Raw genomic sequence first — 25,299 nt, forward strand, 5'->3', positions numbered from 1 at the left:
AAAGGTGGGGTAAGCCAGCTGCTCGAATCTTTTTCTGGTTCTGGGATTTGTTAGGTTCCCCTCCAGTCTCTGTTAAAGATTAGCATGAGGTCAAGCCTTCTTTTCTTGTGTGGTCAGCTTAGCAAGTGAATTAAAGCTCACTTTTAAATAAAGGACAGGCAGAGATTTCAGGAATAAAATGAGACATTGGCTCACTCCACACCCAAGAGACTGCAGTAATGGAGGGAAAGGGCCAACATTATCTCTGAACCTCTTCTTTTCCTTCCTCCGCTGGACCGAAGGGTCCTCATAGAGCGTGATTCTTTTTTTGCTCATGCTAAAACTCACAAATGAAGGTGTAGTCTTTCTGGAGAAAGAGTCAGGTATAAAGTGATACAAAATACTTCTATCCTTGTTAACAAAACTAGAAAGTAGCTGGTTACTCAGACTTTACTGATTCAGAACCACTTGGAAGGTTTACTGCAAGAAAACACAGTACCTTAAAAAGTATTTTTCTAAAGGATAAAATTCAGGTTCAACTAGCCTCTCATAATTACAAGATAATTAACTTTAAGGTTCTGAATGGTGTTCATTTATTACTACTGTATTTTACAGTTATTATAAAAGAACAGATGGAAAAATCATACATAATTGAACTTAAAACAATCATTTTCATATTCTAGTCTTTGTATCTATGAATACATATTTTTACAAGACTAAAATGATAAGTAGGCATATCATTTTATTCTGCTCTTTCTATTTCCTGCTGGCACAGTTATAATGAGTGCATATTATTCAGTCATGTGAAAACATCATGATTTACTTAATAATTGTTACTTTGAAACATTTACTTAATCTAACATCAGTTGCTCTAGTTTATTTTCATTTGTGCTGGCTTCTCTGTTATGCTTTTTGTTGTATGGATCACATTGGTTTCTATTAACTTGAAGGTAAATATTCATCCCCCTTATTATCTTAAAACATTTTCCTATATTCTTTATTTTATATGACTATTTTTTGCCTCAAAAAAAAAAAATAGCTCAATGCTCCTTTTTGGATGACAAAAAAAAAAAAAAAAAAAAAAAGTAGCTCAATGCTCCTTTTTGGATGACAAGAAATTTGATTTTTTCCCCTTCTCCCATAATTCCTTAAAGCAAGACATTTAAACATTCCCTTGTTCCCTCCCAGTTTTGAGTCTGAGGTTTTTCTCATTCAGTGAAGAATTAATCAAATATCAGGTGTACACCAGGCCTGGTGCTCCACAGTCCGGGAACTCTTCTTTATTCTTGTAAAATACTCCTCAAACCTCCATTCCTCAAAAACTTCAGCTGTTCTCCTGTCTCTTTGCTCAAACTTCCTTGAAAAAGCCCCTCCTTGTAGATATTTTGTCTTGCACTTCTCATTTTTACTGGGTTCTTTCAATAAAAAAGACCTAAAGAACCAGCCTGGCACAGAAGGATGGAGGAGGTCTGGGTGTTGTGGGACAGGGCCTGGGAGACCCTAGAGGTACTCCTGTATCCACAGGTTTTGATTTGTCATAGAGGCATGCAATAGATAAGACCTGTTCCCATAGCAGTGGCTCTCAGTCTTGAGCATGCACAGGGTCACCTGGAGGGCTTCTTAAAACATAGACTCCTAGACCCCATGCCTATTGTTTCTGATTCAGTAAATCTGGGTGACCCCTGGGAATGTGCATGTCTAATAGCAAGGGTGATGCCGATGTGCTTGGTCTGGGCACCACATTTGAGAACCACTGTTCTAGAGGAATAAGAGCAACCTGTAAGCAGAAATATACTTCCTATGAAGAATATCTCTGCCATCTAATGGGCATATACATATTTTTACTTGATATTCTTCATTGTCTCACCTTCAGATTTTGCAGTTGATAATATCAAATGACAGGGTAAAAAATCAACTACTCTTCTATATTGGCAGTATCAGATGAAGGAAAGGTGGAAATAGGTATCTGAGATGGATTTACTTGACTTCACAAAACTGCAGTTTTAAGACTTATTTATAAGAGCAAGTGAGGAAGATACCTGTTAACTCCACAGTATTATTTAATGGTTTCTTGCACACATATGATAGTTGAGCTTCACAGGAAATACTCTGCCACAGACCAGACTCAGCATCCATTCCTGCACAGCTTGATCCACCTATTACTTGTGCCTTTGGCATATCTTAAAAAGCAGGATTTTCAGAGAGTTAGAGGAAGAGGGTTAGAATCAGAGTGGTGGTTAGAAAAAATATTTCACATTTATAATTTTATACTTTCATGTGAATTCATCATTTAGTTAAAACTTTAATTAAATTGAATTGTATACAATGGAAAATAATATACTTAACTATGTCTTTCTTTTAAAATACAAGGGGGAGTAGTGGATACTGACATATTATTGCTTACTTAAAACACAAACTAAAACCAAACTTGTCCCCAAGAATGAAAATTCTTGTCATATATCCTGTGGCTGATAATCTGTAATAAATATTTATTGCTGATCTATAATAAACTTTGTTCTGCTTATCTAAAATAGGTATTTATAAGATGACAAAAATATTAATCTATGATTCTATAATGTCTTTAAGACCTTAAATTAAAAATTAAATTAAGGATTGGGTGTAACGCAGTGATAGAATGTTTGCTTAGCATATTCAAGGGCCCAGGTTTGATCATCGGCACCACCCAAAAATAATTTTTTTTTTAAAATTAGGTTTAAAGACTCTATTTATTGAGCTAATAGGGTATTAATTAATTAGAAATGAGAAAATTTAGTTAAGTAACGGTAGTATTTTATAGTACTTAACCCATTTTTCCATAAGTGTACAGAATACTGTAGTACCAAAATTGATGTTAAGTTTAGGTTTTTCATTTGTCATACTTCCTTTAGGGGGAATTTCTTTCTTTCTTTCTTTTTTTTTTTTTTTTTTTGGTTAAATAGGGTTTTTTTACTATAAAATTTTCCTTTAATTATTTACTTGTATAATAAAATATAACCATTATGCTGTTAATACTTAGGTGTTGGAATGGGGAGACCCCACAGATTTGAAAATAAGGGAATGTTTCTGCTTTAGAGGTAAGTTGCAGATGAATATAACATGGGTAAGTCATAGACAAGTCAAGACCCCTATGGATGCAGAATAGTTCCTGGCCATGTGGTGGGGCTTATTCTACTCTTACCTAACAATGCAAGGCTGTGCTAAAGATCAGGACAAATGCTCAATTGCTCCAGTTGTGGGTTTGATTTGGCTATACTGTTAAGAATGGGTTAAAAAAAAATTCTTCTGAGGAGCAATCACAAGAGTTGTTAATACCTGAAACTTTTGCAAGATCTCGGTGAGTGGGAAGCCCTTGATTTTTGAAGCTATTATTCTATGCAAAGTGAGTGGGGGAAGAACAGTTACCTGGGTCCCAGTTGAGAAAGTTTAATGGCTTGTGATCTGACCATTCCCAGCCTCTAGCTGAGTATAGCTGATTTAATCCAATCCAGAACATTCTAGCAATGCCTTCTTGTCCTGTAAAAATTACATAATTTTAAAAAGTGACAAAATTATCTGGGTTTTTCTCTACTCAGATTAGGTTTCAATAAATAGCAAAACTCCTGAAGGCCTTGATTGTATCAGGAATTCTGGTAGGAGGATGTCCAGACAGCAGAGATGGGTGATGTTGGCAGACAACACAGCTTCATACTGTGGAGAAGGCCAAGGACTGGTAAGTTCCTCAATTCTGCTTTCCTGTTATCTTGTCCAGTTCCCTTTCTTCTAAGATAAAAACAGACTTCTCAGAGTAGCTGTTACACCATCTATTTTTAACCCTCTTGTACTGATTTAGAATTCTTATCAAAAGCAGTTTCTCTCTGGGTGCAGTGGTACATGCCTGTAATCCCAGTGGCTTCAGAGGCTGAGGCAAGAGGATCTTGAGTTCAAAGCCAGCCTCAGCAAAAGCAAGGTACTAAGAAACTCAGTGAGACCCTGTCTCTAAATAAAAACAAAATAGGGCTGGGTATGTGGCTCAGTGGTTGAGTGCCCCCCTACCCCCCAAAAAACGTAGTTTCTCTTGTATATGTAGATTCTGAAGATCTGAATTCATTCTAGATTGACAATTTCAGTTCATTAAGTACATATTACTTGCCAGGTATTATTGCCCCTATAAAAATTTTAATCTAGGGGAATGAAACATACAGATCCCCCACATGATGAGTCATTCTGGACTGGGTCAGAAATATGTATAGGAGCTGTTTCATAGGCAATAGAGTATGTGGCTCTGGAGTCCAAGGGAACATTTAGGCTAGAGAAACACAAGAGTCTCTCTCTCTCTCTCTCTCTCTCTCTCTCTCACACACACACACACACACACACATTTGTGTGTGCATAAGAGTGAACATACATCATTCAAATTTATTATTTAACAACTAGATATCATCAACAAAACCAAGAAAGCATAGTGGGGCCAATTGCTTATAGGCCACTCAATGTACATACACAAAATATAGATGCAATTGTGCTTATATGGGTCCATATGTATTGGAAAAAATGTGTGAATGATTGTAAGGGTTTCCGCCACTATCTAGGAAGCCAACAGCCTTACTCAGAAACCTGGAAAAACTTCATCAATACCATGAAGGAAGACTGAAAAATAAATTGAAGGCCAAGTAGAAGAGATACAGCAATGGATGAAATGGTCTCCAACAACAAAGAAGATGCCAATAAATAGGAAGAGCTTTATAAAGGTTGGATCTTTATATATTTGTTGAAATATTTCCAACAGTAAAATACTTGCTAGCAGTTTCTTAATTACTCGCAGGAAATTATGTATGATTTGTTACTGTATTATAGATACATGCAATAAATACAATATTGCAATATAGTCTATAAATATTATATGTATACATATTATTCACATGTATACACAAACATATATATTATACTGTGTGGTTTGCATATAGAAAACCCATCCACAATGGATTGAATTGGAGAATATCATGCTAAGTGAAATAAACCAATCCCAAAAAGCCAAAGGTTGAATGTTTTCCCTGATAAGTGGATGATGATATATAATGGGGGTGGGGGGTGTGGAGTGAGAGAAGACTGGGGGAACTTTAGATTATGTAGAAGGAAATGAGAGGGAGAGGGGCATGAAAAATGGTGGAATGAGACAGACATCATTACCCTATGTACATGTATGAGCACAGGAGTGGTATGAATCTACATCATGTACAACTATAGAAACAAAATGATGTACCCCATGTGTGTACAATGAATCAAAATGCAGTCTGTAAAAAATTAAAAAATAAATAAATAATTTTTAAAAAAAGGAAAAAAAAAAGAAAACCCATCCACACTTTAAGGGCTTTCAAGGATACAAAATCTTTGCTTTTCTGTGTACTTCAGAACTCCAATGCCTAAAACAGGAATTCCCTGGAACTGAAACCAAGGGACTGGAAGAGCTTTCTTGGATAGAGAAAGAGCAGCAGCAAAGAGGAAGGGGACCAAGAGCAGTAACCCAGATACCAATGCTGAAAGGATGGGAGGAACCTGGGAAGATGGTGGGGAGGACAGAGCCTCAATCATTGCTCTACTGAGGAGCAAATGTGAGATCAGGAGGGAAATGCAAACAAGGTTTGGCTCTCTTTTCTCAAGGAAGCAGATGGTTAGGATGTTCTAATACGGAAGGAGAAGGAGGATATTGGGGTAGAAGCCTTGAGGAGAAGGCTGAAAGGCTTTGGAGTCATCCTTCTCTTTAACCTTTTTTTAAGCACATGCAAGGACTGCCTGCACTGGCCTCCAAAGACTGTGAAGATTTAATCTAATATAAAATTTTCCTTATTAATAAATGCAATGGATTTTCCAGCATTCCTCAGAAGTTCTGGAAACTGACATATTTCTGGTACTCCACACTGAATCATAATCCCTGGTATTCCGAATTTTAGTTTCTACTTGGGGCAGAATGGAGGATAAATCCTTCCTACTCATCCCAAATTAAATTCCATGCCTTCCTTGAAGTCTGTTCCAATATCCTCCAATAGGAAGCAATCACTCCCTCTGAACACTCCTCCTACTTATCTGCATAAGTCAAGGACACTTTTACATCACAGAATCTTATGACACAGAGGTGCTCCTGATCTGCTTCAGTATGGTGCTCTCTTTGTGATTTGTACCGATGACTTCACTGGAATCATAGGATATTAAAAGTGTGATAGTGTTGGCAAAGATGCATGTTTTTAAGGTGTCTATTGCTCCATACATAAAAATGAGAAATGGATAAATTCTAAAAGTATTGGTAGGGTATTTATAAAGAACAGAGATTTCTCATATGGCTTGGATAATCTGGAGCTAGACTTTTTTGTCTACACACAGTCCAGGTAAGACATTGACTAATTTGAGACTGTGCCTACCCTACCTTTGCCATTAAGAGACAGAGTACTAGCATAAAATTCCATGCCTAATCAAATGGGTGACCCACTAAAGCAGATATTTCTTTTTGCTTCTTTAATTTATTTTTAACTGACATATACTAATTGTGCATATTTATGGGGCACAATGTTTTTTTTTTTCTTTTTCTTTTTGTGGTACTGGGATTAAACCCAGGGACACTCTACCACTGAGCTACATCTCCAGCCCTTTTACTTTTTTATTTTTGAGACAGGGTCTTGTTAAGTTGCTGAGGCTGGCCTCAAACTTGCAAGTCTCAGCCTCTCAAATCACTAGGATTTCAGGTGTGTGCCACCATGCCAGGCTCAATGTAATACTTTGATAATCATATCAGGGTAATAGCATATTTGTCACCTTAAACATTTATTTTTTCCTGTGACATGAACATTCAAAATCCTCTCTACCTATTTTGAAGTAATCAATGCATAACTGTCAACTGCAGACACCCTACCGTGCAACAGCATACCAGAACTTTTTTCTTCTAACTAACTTCGTACCTATTGACCAATCTCTTCCTTTACCTCTATCTGCCCCGCAGCTCTCCTTAGCCTTTGGTAATCACTATTCGTCTCTCAATTTCAGTGAAATGTTTTGAGATTCCACATATGGATGAGAGCATGTGGTATTTGTCTTTCTGTGGCCGACTTACTGCACTTAACACAGTGTTCTACAGGCTCATCCATATTGTTGCAAACAACAGGATCCCATCTTTCTTGTGGCTGAATAGCATTTCACTGTGTATATGGAACATGTTTCCTTTACCCATTCCATCCACTGATGGAAAAGTAGGTTGATTCCATGTCTTGGCCACTGTAAACAGTGCTGTGATGAGCACAGGGGAGCAGATCTCTCTGTGACATACTGATTTCATTTCCTTTGGCTATATACTCAGCAGTGGGATTGCTAGAGAGTTCTATTTTTAATATTTTGAGGAACTTCCATGCCTTTTATCATAATGGCTATGCTAATTTACATCCCCACCAATAGTGTATAATTATTTTCCTTTTTTTTACATCCTCATCAGTATTTGTTATTCTTTGTCTTTTTGATAATAGCCATTGTAACAGATATGAGGTGGTATCTCACTGTGGTTTTGATTTGCCTGATGGCTAGTGATGTTGAGCATTTTTAAATATATCTTTTGGCTATTTGTATATCTTTTTTAGATGACTATTTAGGTCTTTTTTTTTTTTTTTTTTTTTTTTGACAGGATGTCACTAAGTTGCTTAGGGCCTTGTTAAGTTGCTGAGACTGGCTTTGAACTCGCAATCCTCCTGCCTCAGCCTCCCAAGTTGCTGGGATTACTGATGTGTGCTATACCATGCCTAGCTCCACTTGGGTCTTTAGACCTTTTTTTTTTTTTTGGCACATGGATTGAAAACAGGGGCACTTAACCAGTGAGTCACATCCCCAGGTCTTTTTTATTTTTTATTTTGAGACAGGGTCTCACTAAGTTGCTTAGAGCCTCATTAAATTGCTGAGGCTGGCATTGAACTCATGGTCCTCCTGCCTCAACCTCCCAAGACACTGGGATTATAGGCATGTGCCACTGCACCTGTCCTTTACCCCATTTTAATCAATTAATTGGGTTTTATGTTTTTGTGTGTGTGTGTGCTATTGAGTTGTTCAAACTCCTTATAAATTCTGAATATCAACCCTTTTTAAAAAATTTTGATTCATTGCCTTTCTGAGATATATAATTTGCAAATATTTCTCTCCCATTCTGTACATTATGAGGTGGATATTTCTTAACTGTTCCAGAGACCCCTATTCAGACATGACTATACATCTATCCTTTTCCCACAATGAGAAACTGACCTGATAATATTCATGTATCTTAAAAGAGCCAGAGAAGACCTCTTATAATGCCAGCAGGGGTCCTAAGCTAGAAGGTGGCTCAAGGTGAATAACCCCTGGGGTGGAGGCAAATTAGGAAGAATAGAAGTGTGCTGTTCCTGCTCTGGGGATTTTTGGGTTCTCTTATGTAGCTCTAGGGTAAATAAGCTGGTTATAGATCCGATCAAGGACAGGGCCATAGGAAATCTGAGTCCTAACAAAATCTGATAAGCACAAAGAAACCAAATCTATTATCCCTAGAGAATGTATACTCATAAAATAAAATTAAAAAAAAATTAAGTAGGTGCATGGTAGGCAGAAAGTAAAAAGAAAAGTCTTTTAGACTGCATGGGACTTACCTTCAATGGGGCTGCTTCTGCATTTTTTTCTGGTAGTTGATTCCCTAGTCTCAACCCACCATGACCTACCAAACTTAAAGGTTGTTTGGGAATAACATACTCCATTATGCACGCTCTGCTTAGCCACAACTCAAGTAGATCAAGCACTTTGATTATGAAGTCTCTGATTCACTTTTGTTGGCCTCATTACTCCTAGTCCGATGTTAACAAGTGACTATTTGCAGTAAAGGGATTCTTTTTCAAATTTATTTTTATTGGTGTTTTAAAATTACTCATATTAGTGGGATTCATTATGCCATATTCCTATAAGCATATTACATAATATGATCAATCTCATTCCCTAGAACCTTTCCTTTTTCTCCCCTCTTCCCTATAAAAGGATACTTAATAGAAATTACCTTTTGAGTTTTAGACACTTAAGTTTTAGATGTTAAAGCCCAGCTTTCTTGGGTCTTGGGAAACCAGCAACCATAATTAGGCTTATTGATATAACTATTTAGCTCCCATGCTAGAAGAGGAGCTTGGAAAATGAGAAACAGATATAAAGTTATTGATATGCATAAAATGTGGCAAGTATCTGCTGTTTTGGGGGACATTACAGTCCTTCACAGTACTACTGTATTTCTAAGTGTTAGCAAAGAATTCTGATGCATAAAGACTCACAATGTTCCTTGCCCCAACTGCATTATCAGATTACTGTTGGGTAGGATGGTGAGAGTCACTCTTCTTTCACCGAAGTCATCACTTTCCAAAAGTCAATATTCTAGGAAGCTTAAATTCATTGGCCCTTTCCATTCTCAATGATTTTTTTTTTTTTTTTTGCGGTGCTGGGGATCAAACCCAGGGCTTTTAGTTTGCAAGGCAAGCACTCTACTGACTGAGCTATCTCCCCAGCCCTCGGTGATATTTTTGGTAAGGTTTAAGTGAAGTCTAGAATAGAATTCCACTGCCAAACAACTAGCCTATTATGCTTATTTGACAGATTTTCATTCTAAAGTTCTGTTTATTCAACTCCCAGACAATACAAGAACAGGATAAAGTTCTAAGTAAGAAAGGAGGTCTGGATAAAGCTTTAGCCAAAAAACATGAAAAAAGACTAGTGGACTTTTAATGATATAAACATTTGCGAAAGGTGTAAGAAGTATAGCAAAAAACTAAGGGCTCTGTGGATTGACATTCGAATCCTAATTCTGGTATTTCTTAGTTGTGTGACATTGGGTGTGTTATTTCTAAATATCAATTTCCTGATCTGGTGACAAAGACACTTGTGATGGTGCACTGATGATTAACTTCTTTAGAGACAAAACCTTGTTTATAGCTAGCATTTATCAAATATTTATATTCATTATAAAACAGTGGGACAGGATTCACCTGAAATACTCAGTCAATAGGTATTTGTTTACTATATGCCAGTAATGCACAAAGTTTTGTACCAAAGTTAAAAAACAACTTACCTCTGCCTACAAAGAACTTACAGTCCTACAAAAGGTGAATCCAGGTACATGCCCAATACAAATTGTTTTCAAGTCAGACTATTCAGATTTAGGTTGTGCTATGTACTTGTAAGTGACTTTGGACAAAATGTATTTTCTTTATGAGCCTCATATTCCTCATTTGCAAACTGAGCATAGTAATAATACCAGCCTCAGAGGGATGTTATACAGCATTAAATGAAGTATTGTATGAAAACAATTTAGTAATCAATCTAGGATATCATTATCATATGTTACCACTATTTTTTTCATTCAGAGAATAAATCATTAAGACTGAGAAACTTAGATTTCTTCTGATTTAAAAACTAATATAAAAATTTCTGTTAATAACCTTTTTTTTTAAAGAGTGTGATAGAAAAATTTACAGAATTTTACTGGGTACATAAAAGAAGACCAAAGTAGAAAAGGTATGCCATTTCTATGGATGAGAAGACTTTCATATAGAGACAGCATTAGAGACATATAGAAAACTTCACGAGAGACAGATTAATTAATCTGATTCAACACAATTCCAATAAAAGTCCTCATAGGGCTTTCACTGAAATTAACAAGGTATTCCTGAAATTCATATGAAAGAATAAATGATCTCTTTTAGTTTTCTGTTCTCATTTATATGATTTAAATTTTCATAATTAAAAATTTAAAAATTACCACTACCATCCTGCAAACAAAATAAAATTCTATCCATATATCTGTGTTATATTCACTTTAAGATTTCGGAAAACTCTCTTTACTCCTCCTTGAGGACTGTATTTCTTCACTTGAATGTGAAGAATTTTTACTGAGGCCATATAGTAGGACCCAGTCATCTGTTTTACCTTCCTTGAATTCTCTACTTTTCAATGTTCAAAGAGCTTAATGTTTACTTTTTCAAATCCTTTTGCTTAGGTTAGTCTAGCAGTTTAATATTCTACCTTGTTTTCTAAGCATCCATCTCTCTTTAGCCTCCATCACAAGACACATTTTCAATACATGGAATATGTTTATGTTCAGTAGTTTTATTTATTTATTTTTTTGCTTGTGGGCTTCAGTGTTGAAGTTTAAATTCCCAAAGAAGCCAGAAAAGATTCACACAAAACAACACGCCTGGATATGGGAAAGTAGAAGAAGGAAGCACCTTCACACTTTCAACAATTTTCTATGCCACATGCAAGTCAAACCTACCTTGGAGGTAAGTTAATTCAGCAGCACTGCTGATGCTCAGTAAGTCAGCTCCTTGATTTTGACATGAAACATAAGCTTCTTTCCAAGAAAGAGTTGCCTGATTATTAAACTGGTAGCAACTTCCAATCTGTTCATTCTTTTGCCAATTACCTTCACAGTCATTTTCTGTTGATAAAAAGATTACCTAGTGATCATAAGGTAAAGGCATAAGGTTTTCTATTCCTCAGAATGCTTATAGTACTGCAATTCAATTTGCTTACTCTTAGGATGTGCCAAAGTGGAGGCTGCCATTGTTTGTTTAGACCATATTTTGATTTTTTGGTTACACAATGAAATTGAAGTCACAGGACATTAAATACTCAGGCTGATGAAAGCTGCCACTCTCCCTTAATCCCCTATCAGCTGCAAGGCCACGTTTTCACCTGTGTTCCTGCGTGTCCTCTGCTTGAAGGTGGCAGTCTCAATGTGTGCAGGTGTGGAATGTTGAGCTAAGGGAAAATGAGCTCACTGGAACATGGTAGCAGATGGCAGAGGGTTTGCCCATGGCCTGCAGAGAAACCACTGAGTATTCAAGTGTATATACTGACATGCTATTTAAATGGTTAAGATATGGAACACAGTGACCACCTTATTTTGGAAACCAACTCTAAGATTCTTCTTAATATTTTAGCAGATGATTGAATATATGATATAATTAATATTATGTAATTCACATTATGTATGAAATAATTAATATTATGTAATTCATTTTATATATGCACATATATATTACAAATATAAGTAAAGAAATATGTATATATATTTTATAATATATATCTTTAGCAAATATATAAAGTTATGTATAATTTCAGACAAAGAACCTTCAAGCTGTTTTCTGAATGATATATATATATATAGGTGTTGAGACTAGTTCAAAAACAGACTCAGAGTCTCTCCTGTACTCCCAACAAGAGGGGAAAAAATAGTGTAGGCTATGTGATGTATGTCCCAGGATCCACTTGGGGGACTTTCCAAAGGGCTTCCCATACTCAATTATATATCAGATGGAGACTCATGCACCTATTTGCTGCAAAGGCTCTTGAGATCCTCTTGTTGATGCCCTCATTTCAGAGGGGAACAAAGACCTACAGGTGTTTGTGGCAGAGCTATAACTGGAACACCAATCCCTTCTGTTGCTCTTCTGAATGGCACACTTTGCCTCTTCAGACACTTTCCTATGGACTACATTGCAACAAAGGTCATGACATTTGGTGAAAACAAAATAGAACAAATTTGCAGGAACATTGCCTAAAGGTTCATTATTGCCACTGAGGCCCTCTGATTGTAAATCCAGAACATGCTGCTAGTGGGATGGTAGTGTGTTTGCTGTGCAATACCACCTCTGTGGCTTAGCAATCTTTGGGTTTAAGAAACTCACAACACTGCTTCTTTCATAAAAGTATCTCTGGAATGCATATGAATTCATTAACAACTCCTCCCACCTACACTACTCATCAGGTTAAGGCACCAAGATACATCCCAGTCAAGGCATCAAATAAAGTGGGGTGTATGTGCTGGAGAATGAGGATCAGGAATCCTGGGTTCTGCACCAGGCTCCACATAAATGTGATCTGACCCTGACAGGTCATCCTTCAACCTGCCTCTCACCTGAGAAACAGGGGTTTGCACTAGATAACCTCTAAGCTACCTTTCACATTTGAAATTCCTTCCCAAAACTGCAATAAGAATTAAATGAAATAGTTACATGACTGGCCACACTCTGCTTGTTATCAATTACAACTGGAACAAATATTGGATTTTTATATTTCAGTAGATTCTAGGTGTTGAAAAGCCTGGGGCTTGACCTAGGTAAGTAATTCTCAAAGTGTGGTCCACAGATCAAACCCTCAGCATTATCTAGAACTTGGAAACAACACTCTCCTGCTCTTGTGTCTTCCACGACACAGGCTATCTTGGTTCTCTTCTTGACCTGCTTCTGAAAATAAATTCAAAGTTACACTTTGCTCTTCTTTTTACCTACAAACATACTCCTTATTTAGCATAATTTTTGTTGCACTTTTGAGTCATCTTGACATCTTCCTTTTCCCTTTTGCCTCCCTCATACAAATGGCACTCTTATTTCCATACATGAAGTTCAACAGCCCATACATACCTGGTATTAAGCAGAGGCCCCATTTTTGTTCATATTGATAATGTAAGGTGGTAGCACACCATGGCCCATTATGGTCATCATCAAGAATGCAGTCATGATGCCACGTCCCATCAATTAGGAATGGAAATTCACAAGGTCTTCCATAGGAGTTCCCATCTCTGGTATATATCTCTGTGGGTTGGGGAGGAAGTTGAAGAAAGAAGAGTTAAAAACTGGATAATCATCTTTGGTTAGCTAATTTCTAAAATGTTTTTAAAGAAAGGGTTGTTTTCACTTGTGAGAATACAATATCTGGTTTTTTTTGTTTGTTTGTTTGTTTGTTTTTTTAGGTGGTAGTATACCAGGGATTGAACTCAGGGACACTTGACCACTGAGCCACATCCCCAGCCCTACTTTGTATTTTATTTAGAGACAGGGTCTCACTGAGTTGCTTAGCACCTTGCTTTTGCTGAGGCTGGCTTTGAACTTGAGATCCTCCTGACTCAGTCTCCTGAGCCACTGGGATTACAGGCATGTGCTGCTGTGCCCAGAGAGAATACAATATCTGAATGGGATGCATAGAGAAGAGTGTGGATGCTGACTGTTCAGGTTTGGACTTGAAGACTGGGGTCCCCTCTATGGCTGTGGGCAAGCTTAGTTTCTGCATTTGCAAATGCAGGATTTGGTAAAATAATCTTGGTAAGGCTTCTTTTATTGTGGTGTGATAAGCACTAAAAGATCCTGGCTTAAGGATCAACTGACTCTACTGTGGGTGGCAGAGTACTTTATCAAGAGTAACATGACTGAGATACAATTTACCTTCTTTTTCTTTAGTTAACTGTAGGGCCAGAAAAATATCTTAGCATCATAGAGCGGGTGTATGGACTTTGGAACCACCTATGAAGTTAGAGAGATGGACAAACAGCTCATTGCGTGATAGAATTGAGACTGTGGTTTTCAGGAAGTGAAAGGAAACTGCTCAGTTCCTGAGTAGATTCTTGGGGAGGAGCAAGGCATAGTAATTTATATCAGGAAAGAAAGAAGAACTGGCTTCAACAGGGAACTCATGAGACCAGCTGGTGGCCAACAAGGTAGCAGATCTAGCTTTTTATTTTAATAATTTTCCTTTGTTCTCAGGTACTGAAAAATGATTTCAATCACAAATATGCCTGGAAATTCTACAGGAAGTCTTATTACTATTATTATTAAGTCAATAATAGTTCTCTTGAAAAAGTATTTCTGTAGGACAGCTAACCCTGTATCTATTTCTGTCACCTTTTTCTATATTCTCAATTTGTTTAAAACCCTGTCATTAACAGATCGAATAAAGACTATTAGGTAAAGCATAGTCATCAAATCTCAGGCTATTAGGGTCCCTTGAAATGTCTCACAGATTTGCTTAAAAGATTTGCTTAAGATGATACTTGATTCTATATTCCTTATCTTTCATCTGACCAAAGTATGGAGACTTTATAAGTTTGGAAGGTATTAAGCAGAAATATATGAAGAATCTGGGTGCTTTTCTTTGAAAAACAATCTTTTAAGGATCATTGGTTTGTTTTCCTATGTCATATATATGGCTTGGAATAGGTTACTTCTGTTACAGAGTATGTTGACCTTAAGTTTCTAAGAATCCTGCTTATTACATGGTTTGTTTCTGACCACACCAAAAACTCACAATAGTGCATAATCCATTCTAACACACAGAGGACAGTTCCTCAATGCAATGACTATGACATATTTTTTTCCCTAAAATCTTTTATATCTGTAATAAAAAGTGCTTTCATATGTATTTCTTTTACTTGCTCTTTATCATAAACCTGGGAGATCAGTATGTGATACTGATCAGTATGTGATACCCCCATTTTTGTGGAGTAGTTTTGAAATGTCCAGTCACCCAGCTGTGAGTGTCAGGGATGAGACTGGGCTCTCTGATTAGAGAGACACACAAGGATAAATTCAATACCAAGGTTGTCCTCTCAGGTTTCAAGTCACATATCATAGCTCAAAGCTGGGCTTCAATAAAAAGCTCCCGGTTGGGGCTGGGGATATAGCTCATTGGTAGAGTGTTTATCTTGCATGCACAAGGCCCTGGGTTCAATCCCTAGCACCACCAAAAAAAAAAAAAAAAAAGCTCCCAGTCACTAAATGCTTTGAAGAAGCAAACATTCACCACCACCAGTTAATGATGCTCACTATTCATTGAATTTTATTTCCACATCCTTTGCTATGGCTGGGCCTCTTGAATTCCACGATGTTTCTTAGCAAGAGAGGCTTTCCTGAGAAGAATCTTCTCTGAATGTGTGGCTTTAGGGTGATAGCCTGAGAAGAATCTTCTCTGAATGTGTGCCTTTAGGGTGACAGCATCCTTTAGACAACAGCTTATTATGTCACAGGCACAAATTTGTAAGATGAGGTGTTCACATGGAAAACAAATTTCTTCAGTAATGTGAGACAAAATAGCTTCCATAGTTAAAGAGGTTGGTAGGCTTCTGAGAGTTGCCCAAAAGCTCAGATAATTCACACAGTTTTACAGTTAATTCTCTACTTAAAGTCCATTCTTTGGAATGATTCACCAAACATTCAAAATTTGAAGAATGCTGGTCAGGTCAAGATAGCTTCTGATATAAACACATATCTAAGTGCTAGTCAAAAGCAGTTCACTCAATTTTATACCACTAAAACTTTCTCTGATATGAACATAACTCAAACAGATTAGGAGAAGGAAGAGGCAACCTAAGACACATGGTAAGTAATCTTTATATATCAGAAGTAAAAACTTTTTTAGACTGCAAAAGCCAAGGGAGAAATAAAAACACTATATTTGGGAAAAGGAATCCTGTTTTTGCTTTTCGTACTGTGGATGGAACTCAGGGACACTTCACCATTAAGCTACGTCCCCCAGCCCCTTTTATTTTTTATTTTGAGACAGGGACTCACTAAGTTGCTGAGGCTGGCTTTGAACTTGTGGTTCTCCCATCTCAGCCTCCAGAGTCACTGGGATTACAGGTGATAATTACTTTCAGTTTAAGTAACCACATTTAAGTTTAGGAGGAAGCTGGGTAGCAGAAACAGATTTGTTTGACTACTCAAAGGTTGGGGACTAAACAGAAGGAAAACCCCATCTCTAAGTCTGTCTTATTTTTCCATTAATAGAACCAGACATTATCAGAAGATTTTCTAGATCCTCACTAGGAAATAGAAGTTTCCTAGCAGGAAAGATGGGAACAAAGCTGCTATCCTGAGTCTGTGACTGAATTTAGCTTAAATGAGCTTTAGAGAAAAGGAAAACCTCTGTGAAGCTATATAAATTTTAAAAGAAGGACAAGAGGTGAGTATAGTGGCCAGTGGCTGGGGATGCTAAGACAGGAGAATTTAGAGTTCAAAGCTAGCCTCAGCAAGACTCTATCTCTAAATAAAATATATAAAAAAGGGGTGGGATATGGCTCAGTGGTCAAGCACCCCTGGGTTCAATCCCAGGTAAAAACAACAACAAAAAAATCAATAAAAAAAATTTTTAAAAAAGAAGGATAAGAGTAAGATAATAGGATTTAGATCAGAAAATTATATATATATATATATATATATACATATACATTATATACAAATGTATATCAACATTCAATGTAATTTACAGCAACATAATACAAAAAGATTTGCTTGGGTGACAGCTAATTGCACTTAGTTTAAAAAATACACCCTTTTATTCTTTCTAAACTTAGAAATTCTTTTTGAGCAAGTCCCTAGACTCAGAGCAAAGGCTATGGCAATATTCACATGCTTATTTTTGGAAGGAACCAAGAAAAAAATCTACTCTTAGAACGTTGAATCATAAATATAAACATCAACATATGACAGTCATGCCAAAAATGAAAATAAATACCCACACGAGATTTTTAAAGCATTCCCACTATACCAAAACCCGTAGACAAGGAAAAATACATTTCTTTTTCTTTTTCCACTTACAAGATCGACATTATTGAATTACTTGTCTTTTTTTACCAGCATGAAGGATTTCCTATCAATCTAACATTTCCTTTCTCCTAGAGTTCAGAATGTCATCATGGGAGGTAAACATGCTCAGACATCACACAGATTTCATATCCCAGGCTGGCCACAACATGGCTATGACCTCTGACAAGACACTTGACCTCTCCTAGCCTTGCCCATAAAGGGATGGGAGTGGGGCGAATACCACTGACCTCACAGGTGCATGGTAAGAATGAAACTGCAGAGCACCTGGACCTGAGTAGCTTGCTCACTGCCTTTACCAGCATATGACTTCATTTTTACTTGACTGTGCATGTTCAATGTCATGGTTAAATAAGCACAACAGCAAATGGCTCCAAGTCCCTCTCCAGTACTCACCATGGTAAGGCTGATCACAAAGGCTGTCCTCAGAGCCTCCTTTCTTCCAGACATCAGATGTATTTGTACTGGCTATGGCATATCCATCCTTCAGAGCCAACCTGTACTGGGCGGCACCATACAGAGAGTGATGCTCACATTTCCACCACAGCATGACGTTGGAGTCACAGCTGAACATTTTCAAGGAATCCGTAGGTTTGGTAATATCTAGGCCAAGACACTTCTGGGATTGCAAATGAAAGAGCCGATGCTGGGACACCCATTTCCATAACATGTCTTTAGTTTCATCACAATCTTTTGCTACTATCCAGCCATCTAGTGGCTTGATGCATTTGCCTGTGTTTTCACTGACGATGGTGAATGGATTATTACCTGGATTAAGAAAGGCGATTAAAAAAGACATTTCAGGATTTGGAATGATGTGGCCAATGTGCCTTGCTCCCTGCTTGCTGAGGACAGGCTGAGCACTACTGGACTGTTCCCACCCTCCCAACTTGATAAACTGTAATGTCCTACACAAGGAAGAAGGACAATGATCGCTGCAGAGGCAGCTCAGTGTGCAGTGAGAGCATGGGCTCTACAGCCAGCCTGCCTGGACTCAAATTCTACCTCTGCTACTACTTATTAGCCAGGAGATCAGGACAAATTATTTAACCTGTGCTTCAGTTTTCTCATTTCTAACATTGTACCTACTTCATATTGTAAATATTAATAGATATGGAGAATAAGAAACTCCCAAAATAATGAGGTCTGAGAAAAAGAAGTAAAAATGAAGGCCATGCAGTGACAGCCTTCACCTCCCAGGACAAATGTGTTCCAGGCACCAGCCAGCTGCAGACAGGGGGGAGGCGTTTTATCATCCTTAAAGGAAACAGCCTCTAGGAGGTGTTCATCTCCTCCAAAGTCAATCTTTTCCAGGAACTGTCCTCTTTTGACCCAAAAGGTTCACATTCTTGACTGTCCAAGCAAACTGATATGTTCATTAGACCACTCCTCAAAATAACATATATAAACCCAGTCCCTTTCTTTGATCAGTGACTCCTTTTCTACCAGGAGAGTATGTTCAAGGGCACAATTTCATCCCCCTGAATAAAGAGCTAAAATGACGCATGAGGTTTGCATCCTGCCTGGTCTTTTTGTGTTAACAAATGTGATAAAAAGAGCTAACACATGTGAAGTACCAAGAGTAGTTTGTATTTCTGTTTCTGCTAGTCCATGAAAGAGCCCCCACCCCCACAAGGCTCCTATTTAATAGGATAAAGAAGCTCAGTTTTCATCTTACCTAGACAGGTGGTCTGTGGTCAATGAAAAATATCCTGAATCTATTTGGGACTAAAATTCCGTCTTCTTACACTTTGGCTAGCATGGCAGGGTAAACTAGTAGATGAGAAATCAAAGCTGTGTTCTCACTTTATGATCTTTCCAGGTCTCTGTGCTCCTCTGCCATATGGCAAGTTAGTAAGGTCACATGAAAAGAAGACTTTGCTTAAAAACCACCTCCCTAGACCTTTTATGGAAGCCTGATTCATCAAGGTGTTTCAGAGGGAAGATTTCTGAGGGGGCAAAATAGTGGGGTAAAGGAGCTGGAGGAAATGAGAGGTCTGCGTTCTGAAGAAGGGGGAATGTGTGGCCAGTCCTATGGTAGAACCTCCAGGAAAGTACCAGAACCTGAGGAGCAGTTGGGGAATCAACTGTATGGGTCATCTAGGAAGACTGGACCATGAGCTCCAGGAGTCACCTGAGCCACCAGTTTCAAGTTCCAGCATGTTTGGATGAAAGGAAACCAGTGGGAAGTGAGAAGTAACCAGTGGGAATTGAAGACTAAAGTAGTAGCCTTCCTGAATGTTCCCCTGGTGACTAGCATGAGCTGGGGAAGACCCCAACAATGACAGCAATTAAAGCTCTGACAGCCTGGTGGAAGGAATTGAGTCAAATTTAATTAGATTATCCTGATAAGATAGGAATACATCCTTTCTTACACATCTGAGTTTGTGGAGCAAGATTAACATCTGTTACAACAAACAATAATCGAACAATTTGGTTAGTTTTTTTTTTACAAAGAAGAAATTTAAAGTTTTATCACAAATCATTATGTTGATGAGAGTAAAGCTGAAATGTTTTAGACAAGCTCAAACAATCATTGTCAATGGACCAGAGTTCAGCAGAAGGACCTGAAAAATTTTGGTTCTCCAAAGGCACTTTCAATTTGATACCTTCTTCACAGTCACTGGTTTTACTAACACCAAATGCCTTTTCTGGTAAGAACTCACAGGCTTTAGAGTTAAAATTTCACATACTTTGGGTTGGTAACTTGAGGGGAAATTTCATAATGTAAATAGCAGCTACAAAATTAAATCTGATTACAGTTTGAACTTTGGGTGGAATTTTTTTTTGTTCTAAAAAAAGAACAAGAGGAACAACTACCACCAAAACAAAACAACACAAAAAAACCCTTTAAAGTGTTTAATTATTTCTGCTTTCAATTATGAATTTTAAAGCATTGCACAGGGTTGCAATTAGGTATGTTTGTCATAGAAGCATCCATCCCTTGCTCTTTTTTTTTTTTTTTTTTTTTTTACATCCCTTGGCCATTCTCTCTTTGATGAAGTGGGAGAACAGTCAACGAGAAAAGGAAAATGTACTCTTACGAGATGACCACTCACACTTTCTCTAATGTCCTTCTCCCACATATTCAAGAGCTGCACAGATGCCTGATCTACCTTTTTCCAAACAATTTTCTCTCAACCCTTCAAAATAAATATGGGTCCAAACTATAAAAAATTGCAACACACAAAAAAAAGTATGTTCCTCTGGAGGCATGGCCACCACCCTGGCTAGAAAATTCCACTCTCCTGTCCTATAGTCTTGTTCCTCTTTCCTGGGCACTCTGCTCTGACACTTGACTCCAAACAGGTGATACAGGTAAATGGCAGCTTTGCCTTCCTTTGCAGTTTTGAGTTCTGTATTTTTCAAGCTGCCCATGTAGCATTCAATTGATTAGGTTTAAAAAAAACAAAAGGTTTAGTATAGTGGAAAGGTATTAGAGGTCCTAGATTAAAGACTCACTTTTGCTACCAGTTAGGTGGGAGAATGTGTAGAAACCACTTAATCTCCCAAGGTCTTCACATCTCTAAAAACCAGATGAAAGCAGTGGAGTATAAGATATTTAAGCCACTTCCAGAGCTAATATCCTATGTTTCCACCTGAAAACAATGTTCCCATCCTTGCAAGTTTTACTAGCCTTTGCTAAATTCATCACATATTGTTCTTGAACACATGCTGACAATTTTATTATGTAACACTACTGCTAGTGGTACTTGAAGTCATTCTAATATTTATATTGGGCATGTATGATTTGGTGACAGTTTTGTTTTATAAAAATTCTTTGGAAGAGAAAAAATTTTTAATCTTTCCTATCTTCTATACATGTTACTTTTGGGACACCTGCAGATTTAACCTAGTAGGAGCCAGACTACAGAAGAGATGTAGAGTAGTATAGATTAGCAACATCTTAAGAAACAGCAAGATTCTAAACAAATTTAACACCTCTAACGGTAGAAACTTGACTCAGTCCAAACCTGTTTGAACCAAATTTGTAATCAATACTAACCTTTGACACTTAAAGAGGTCACTGAGCACAGAGAGTCATTATTAATACGATTTGAGGAAACTTGTTATTAGCCTTCATACATAGTATATAAGCACTCATATACAATATAGCTAGGGAGAGTCCTGTTTGCTCACACGTATCCCTATTTTTCTTTCTTTTCTTTTTAATGTGGCAGAGGGTACCAGGGATGGAACTCAGAGGCACTTGATCACTGAGCCACATACCCAGTCCTATTTTTTTAGAGACAAGGTGTCATTTTTTTAGAGACAAGGTGTCACTGAGTTGCTTAGCACCTCACTTACGCTGAGGCTAACTTTGAACTCACGATCCTCCTGTCTCAGTTTCCTGAGCCACTGGGATTACAGGTGTGTACCACCACACCTGGTTCCCCATCTTTCTTTATGGAGCTGTTCACTCTGTGTTAGTCTTGTGACTCTATGGGATGATATGCTAAAGAGTGGGAAGAACTGAGAGAATGTATAACTAATTCCTTGTTTAGAAATTTGTTATATGAAGGCATATAAACTATTTTAGAAATGCATTGCACTTTGAAAAGGTAATTACAGAGCAATTTATAAAACAAATTCTTTATTGATATTTTTCTTGTTCACTTTACAACTTTACATCAGTCTTCAATGGCATTTTCATGTTCCTCTCCAAATACAAGATTGGGACAAATCTAAAAGTCAAGAGGTTGACAAAAAGAAGACCCATCACACCTAGAAGCACTTTTCATGTGCTTCATTTTATATAAATACTCATGGTATTTGAGAGAAAATGGATAAGTAGCATTATCATAAATTGACAGTGAATTTTTAGTATTTTAAAATACATCAAAGAAAAACCATCTCTCTCGACATTTTCTTGTTGTCTGATCACTAAGTAAGTCCTGACTTACAGACCATAGAACAAAGAGCTCTGCAGATTTGGTAGAGAAGCTGGATATCAACATTTTATAACTGCAGATCAATGGAGAGGGAAATGGCTTGGGATGGCAGGAAGGATAAAGATCATGGTTGATAATTTCAAGGGAACTTTCACAGTTCAATGGTAAACATTTTGTGGTCTCTGACAAGTATGCAGAGCATACAGGTGCAGTAGGAGAGAATCAGAAGTCTGGGATTTCTAGATCAAAAACAGGTCCTGAAGTAACTTTTGCGTTCATGGCAAAATGTTAGACATCAAAAAGGCATCAAGGCCAGACTCCATGATACGAACTGGTAAGAACCTCAGGAGACCCTGAAGGATCAATTTACTTCAAGCTGTTAGCTCTCCAAAGAGGCAAAAAAAAAAAAAAAAAAAAAAAAAAGCAAACTAAGCTCTTGGCATCTCCTCAAGGACACAAAGTGCTCCTCCAACATTTGGTGACCAAGACCACCTGCCCAAGCCTAGCTGCACACATGTAAATGAGGTGCATACTATCACTAGCATCCTGAAGCTGACACACTGCCAAACCAGCTACCCAAATGGCCAAGTGTTCAACATTCCAGTGTTTCCCCTAATAAGGCCACAAGTCTGGTCTGAAGGTGAGAGAAAGCCATCCAGAGCAGCTGCTAGGACTGAGGAAGGATGCAGGGAAACAAACACTTGTGGGGACCTAGTGCAGGGAGAATAGTTAAACCAGGTGCTCTTTGCTATGGGTGGCTTAGACAGAACAGGGACTGTAGATATAGTGTAGATATGGTGAGAATTAAGAAAACCTTGAATTTTGTGAGGGAGACAAAACAGGACTATGGCAGGTATAGACTGAAGCCAAGAGGAGAGCAATTGAAAGGTTAGTGTTTTCAGTTAGTTGCTGCAGTGAGATTTGAATTGTGGGGCAAGCAGAGTAGAATTCTAACAGCAATAAAGGAGTGCATTAGGGCTAGGGCTATAGCTCATTCAGTAGAGTGCTTGCCTTGCCTGCATAAGGCCTTGGGTTCAATCCCCAGCAACACACACACACACACACACACACACACACAATGCATTATTCATGGCTCTTTTGACCTAGAACAGAAGGTTAATGGAGAATGGAGAAGATGTCAGATCAGGGTCCATTGAAAAGGTCCTTGGCATAGATAGGATGATGCCATTCTGAGACCTCTTCCCATGCCTTTTTGAAGACAGTTTAAACCAGACAGTAACTTAGCTTGGCTGCAAAGAAAGTAAGAGCCACAGTCAACTTTATGGTTTTAAAAAATTGCCTTGATCATCTTTTCCTTCCTCATACAAGCAAGACTATAGAAGTGGTGGGTGGGGACTGCCCAAAGAATGCCCATTATGCAGCCTGACCAAGAAACAAAGACCTAGGCACACCTTTTGCCAAGGCAAAGAGAAAGTAAAAGCAAAATCCAATTGGTACCAAGGGAGATGGTGGGGCTAGCACCACTCTGAGCATTATTAGCAAAGGGCGTCAGTTGCCTAGTGAGAGGCAGTGGGTTGATGTGCACTTTAGCAAGGTGCTGTAGGCCTGTGTGGGCGTGGGCGATCATTTGGTGTTGATCAGCCAGTTAGAACAAAGGGTCACTGCTCCAGATGATGGGGAAGAGCATCACAACAGACTCTTGGTCCTGGTCACTTTTGGAAATGACATCTTAACCCGACTTCCTTTTTGATGAGCACCGTGGGTGGAGTGAAGTCACGGAATTATTGAGAATCCTTGGGGTGTGGGTGGAACTTCATCTTTGCCACTGAGGGGTTAAGGTGACCAACGGGCGATAACAGGTGGGATAGCATGTAGGAGAGGGGGAACCCCATGACCCAGGGAAGTAACATTGTAGAGAATAGTAGACGAGAAAGGCAAAGAACTCTCCCAGGAAAGACTGCGCCTCCTCTTGGTGAACCCCGGTACCCTCAACACCAGAAAGACCTTGCCCTTTCACACCCAGCCGCGCCTTCCTCCCGGCAATGGACATTTTCTCCGCCACACTTCCTCCTCCGCTGACTTGTCGGGTTCCAGACCCCAAGCAAGGCAACGGTGACCTGACCCGGGAGCGCAGGCCTGACTCAGGCGAAGGAAAGTCGGCAGACCTGCAACGTCGAGGCCCCCAGCGGGGTGGTTGCGGACGCGGCCGTGGTTACCTGCGCGGTCAGAAGGCTCCGCAATCCCGAAGCACCGGAGCAGCAGTATGAGGAGACCCGCCGCGCGGCGAGGGGTCGCCCAGCGCGTCCTCATCCTGAGCGGGCCCAAGCGGTCCCACTCGCTCTTCGGTCGCACGCGGCACCCACTCCTCCTAGTGAGCCCAGTCAGCTTCGGCAGTGCAGTTGCCACGAACCTCCCGGGCGCGCAGGCCCCGCCCCCTCCGCCGTCGGCCAATCAGACCTGCGTCTCCTCTGTCCTGGGGCGCGGAGGGGCAGGTAGGGCGCGGCCCGGAGGGCCAAGGAGGGAGGGGGGATTCCGGGGAGAGAGCTGTTGACACCTGCTAGGGTTGGGACCGCAAGAAGGCGGGAAGTGCGCGTCGAAGGAAAGAGCTTGCGCAGCCGGGGCCACAGAGGTAGGGGGTCCAGGCCCGTGCTTTCTTCATCAGCAAACTGGAGAGATGCGGCACTCACTGGGAATTGGCACTATCCTGGTGAATGAGTTCGTTCGAACAGCTTAGGAACTTGCCCTCTGTCCTGCGCATTTCAGTCAGTGATGACTTCATTCCAAGGCTGGACTGAAAGGCACCCACATCCCCTCCCATCCCCGACGAGGAAAATGCACACTCGTCGTGTGGCCTCTGTGGCCAAGCCAAAGAATTCAGTTCCTTGGCAACGTCTTGGGTATTTTGATAGTTCAAACAAAGGTGGGATAATGTACACTATGGTTTGACCCTGTAATTGTTGATTAAAAGCAAAAGTTAGCCCAGCGACTCTGTGATACTTCCAAGGATGATTTAGGCTTATTAAACACTTAACTTTTGCAAACAAGCTCTTTCCTTAATAATCGCATACAAATCCAATAAAAAT

The 25,299-nt window shown here is 38.9% G+C and overlaps 1 protein-coding gene across 2 annotated transcripts in view; it reads right to left on the minus strand.

Moving 5' to 3' along the window:
* The window catches only part of LOC124980455 (CD302 antigen), a 133,165-nt gene extending 108,303 nt beyond the window's left edge, over positions 1-24,862 (minus strand). The window contains exons 1-6 of one of the 2 annotated variants that reach the window (XM_047546025.1): positions 24,433-24,657; positions 17,760-18,131; positions 13,413-13,583; positions 11,261-11,425; positions 3,382-3,492; positions 2,019-2,159 (exon numbers count right to left, since the gene is read on the minus strand). In XM_047546025.1, coding sequence (XP_047401981.1) covers positions 2,019-2,159; positions 3,382-3,492; positions 11,261-11,425; positions 13,413-13,583; positions 17,760-18,131; positions 24,433-24,526 — 1,054 coding nt within the window. In that variant the 5' untranslated portion in view covers positions 24,527-24,657. Of the gene's footprint in view, positions 1-2,018; positions 2,160-3,381; positions 3,493-11,260; positions 11,426-13,412; positions 13,584-17,759; positions 18,132-24,432 lie in introns of both variants that reach the window. The other variant, XM_047546022.1, reaches the window with a different exon arrangement.
* Positions 24,863-25,299: the final 437 nt, after the last annotated feature.

Source organism: Sciurus carolinensis, chromosome 3 (assembly GCF_902686445.1).
Source record: "Sciurus carolinensis chromosome 3, mSciCar1.2, whole genome shotgun sequence".
Classification (NCBI taxonomy): Eukaryota; Metazoa; Chordata; class Mammalia; order Rodentia; family Sciuridae; genus Sciurus; species Sciurus carolinensis.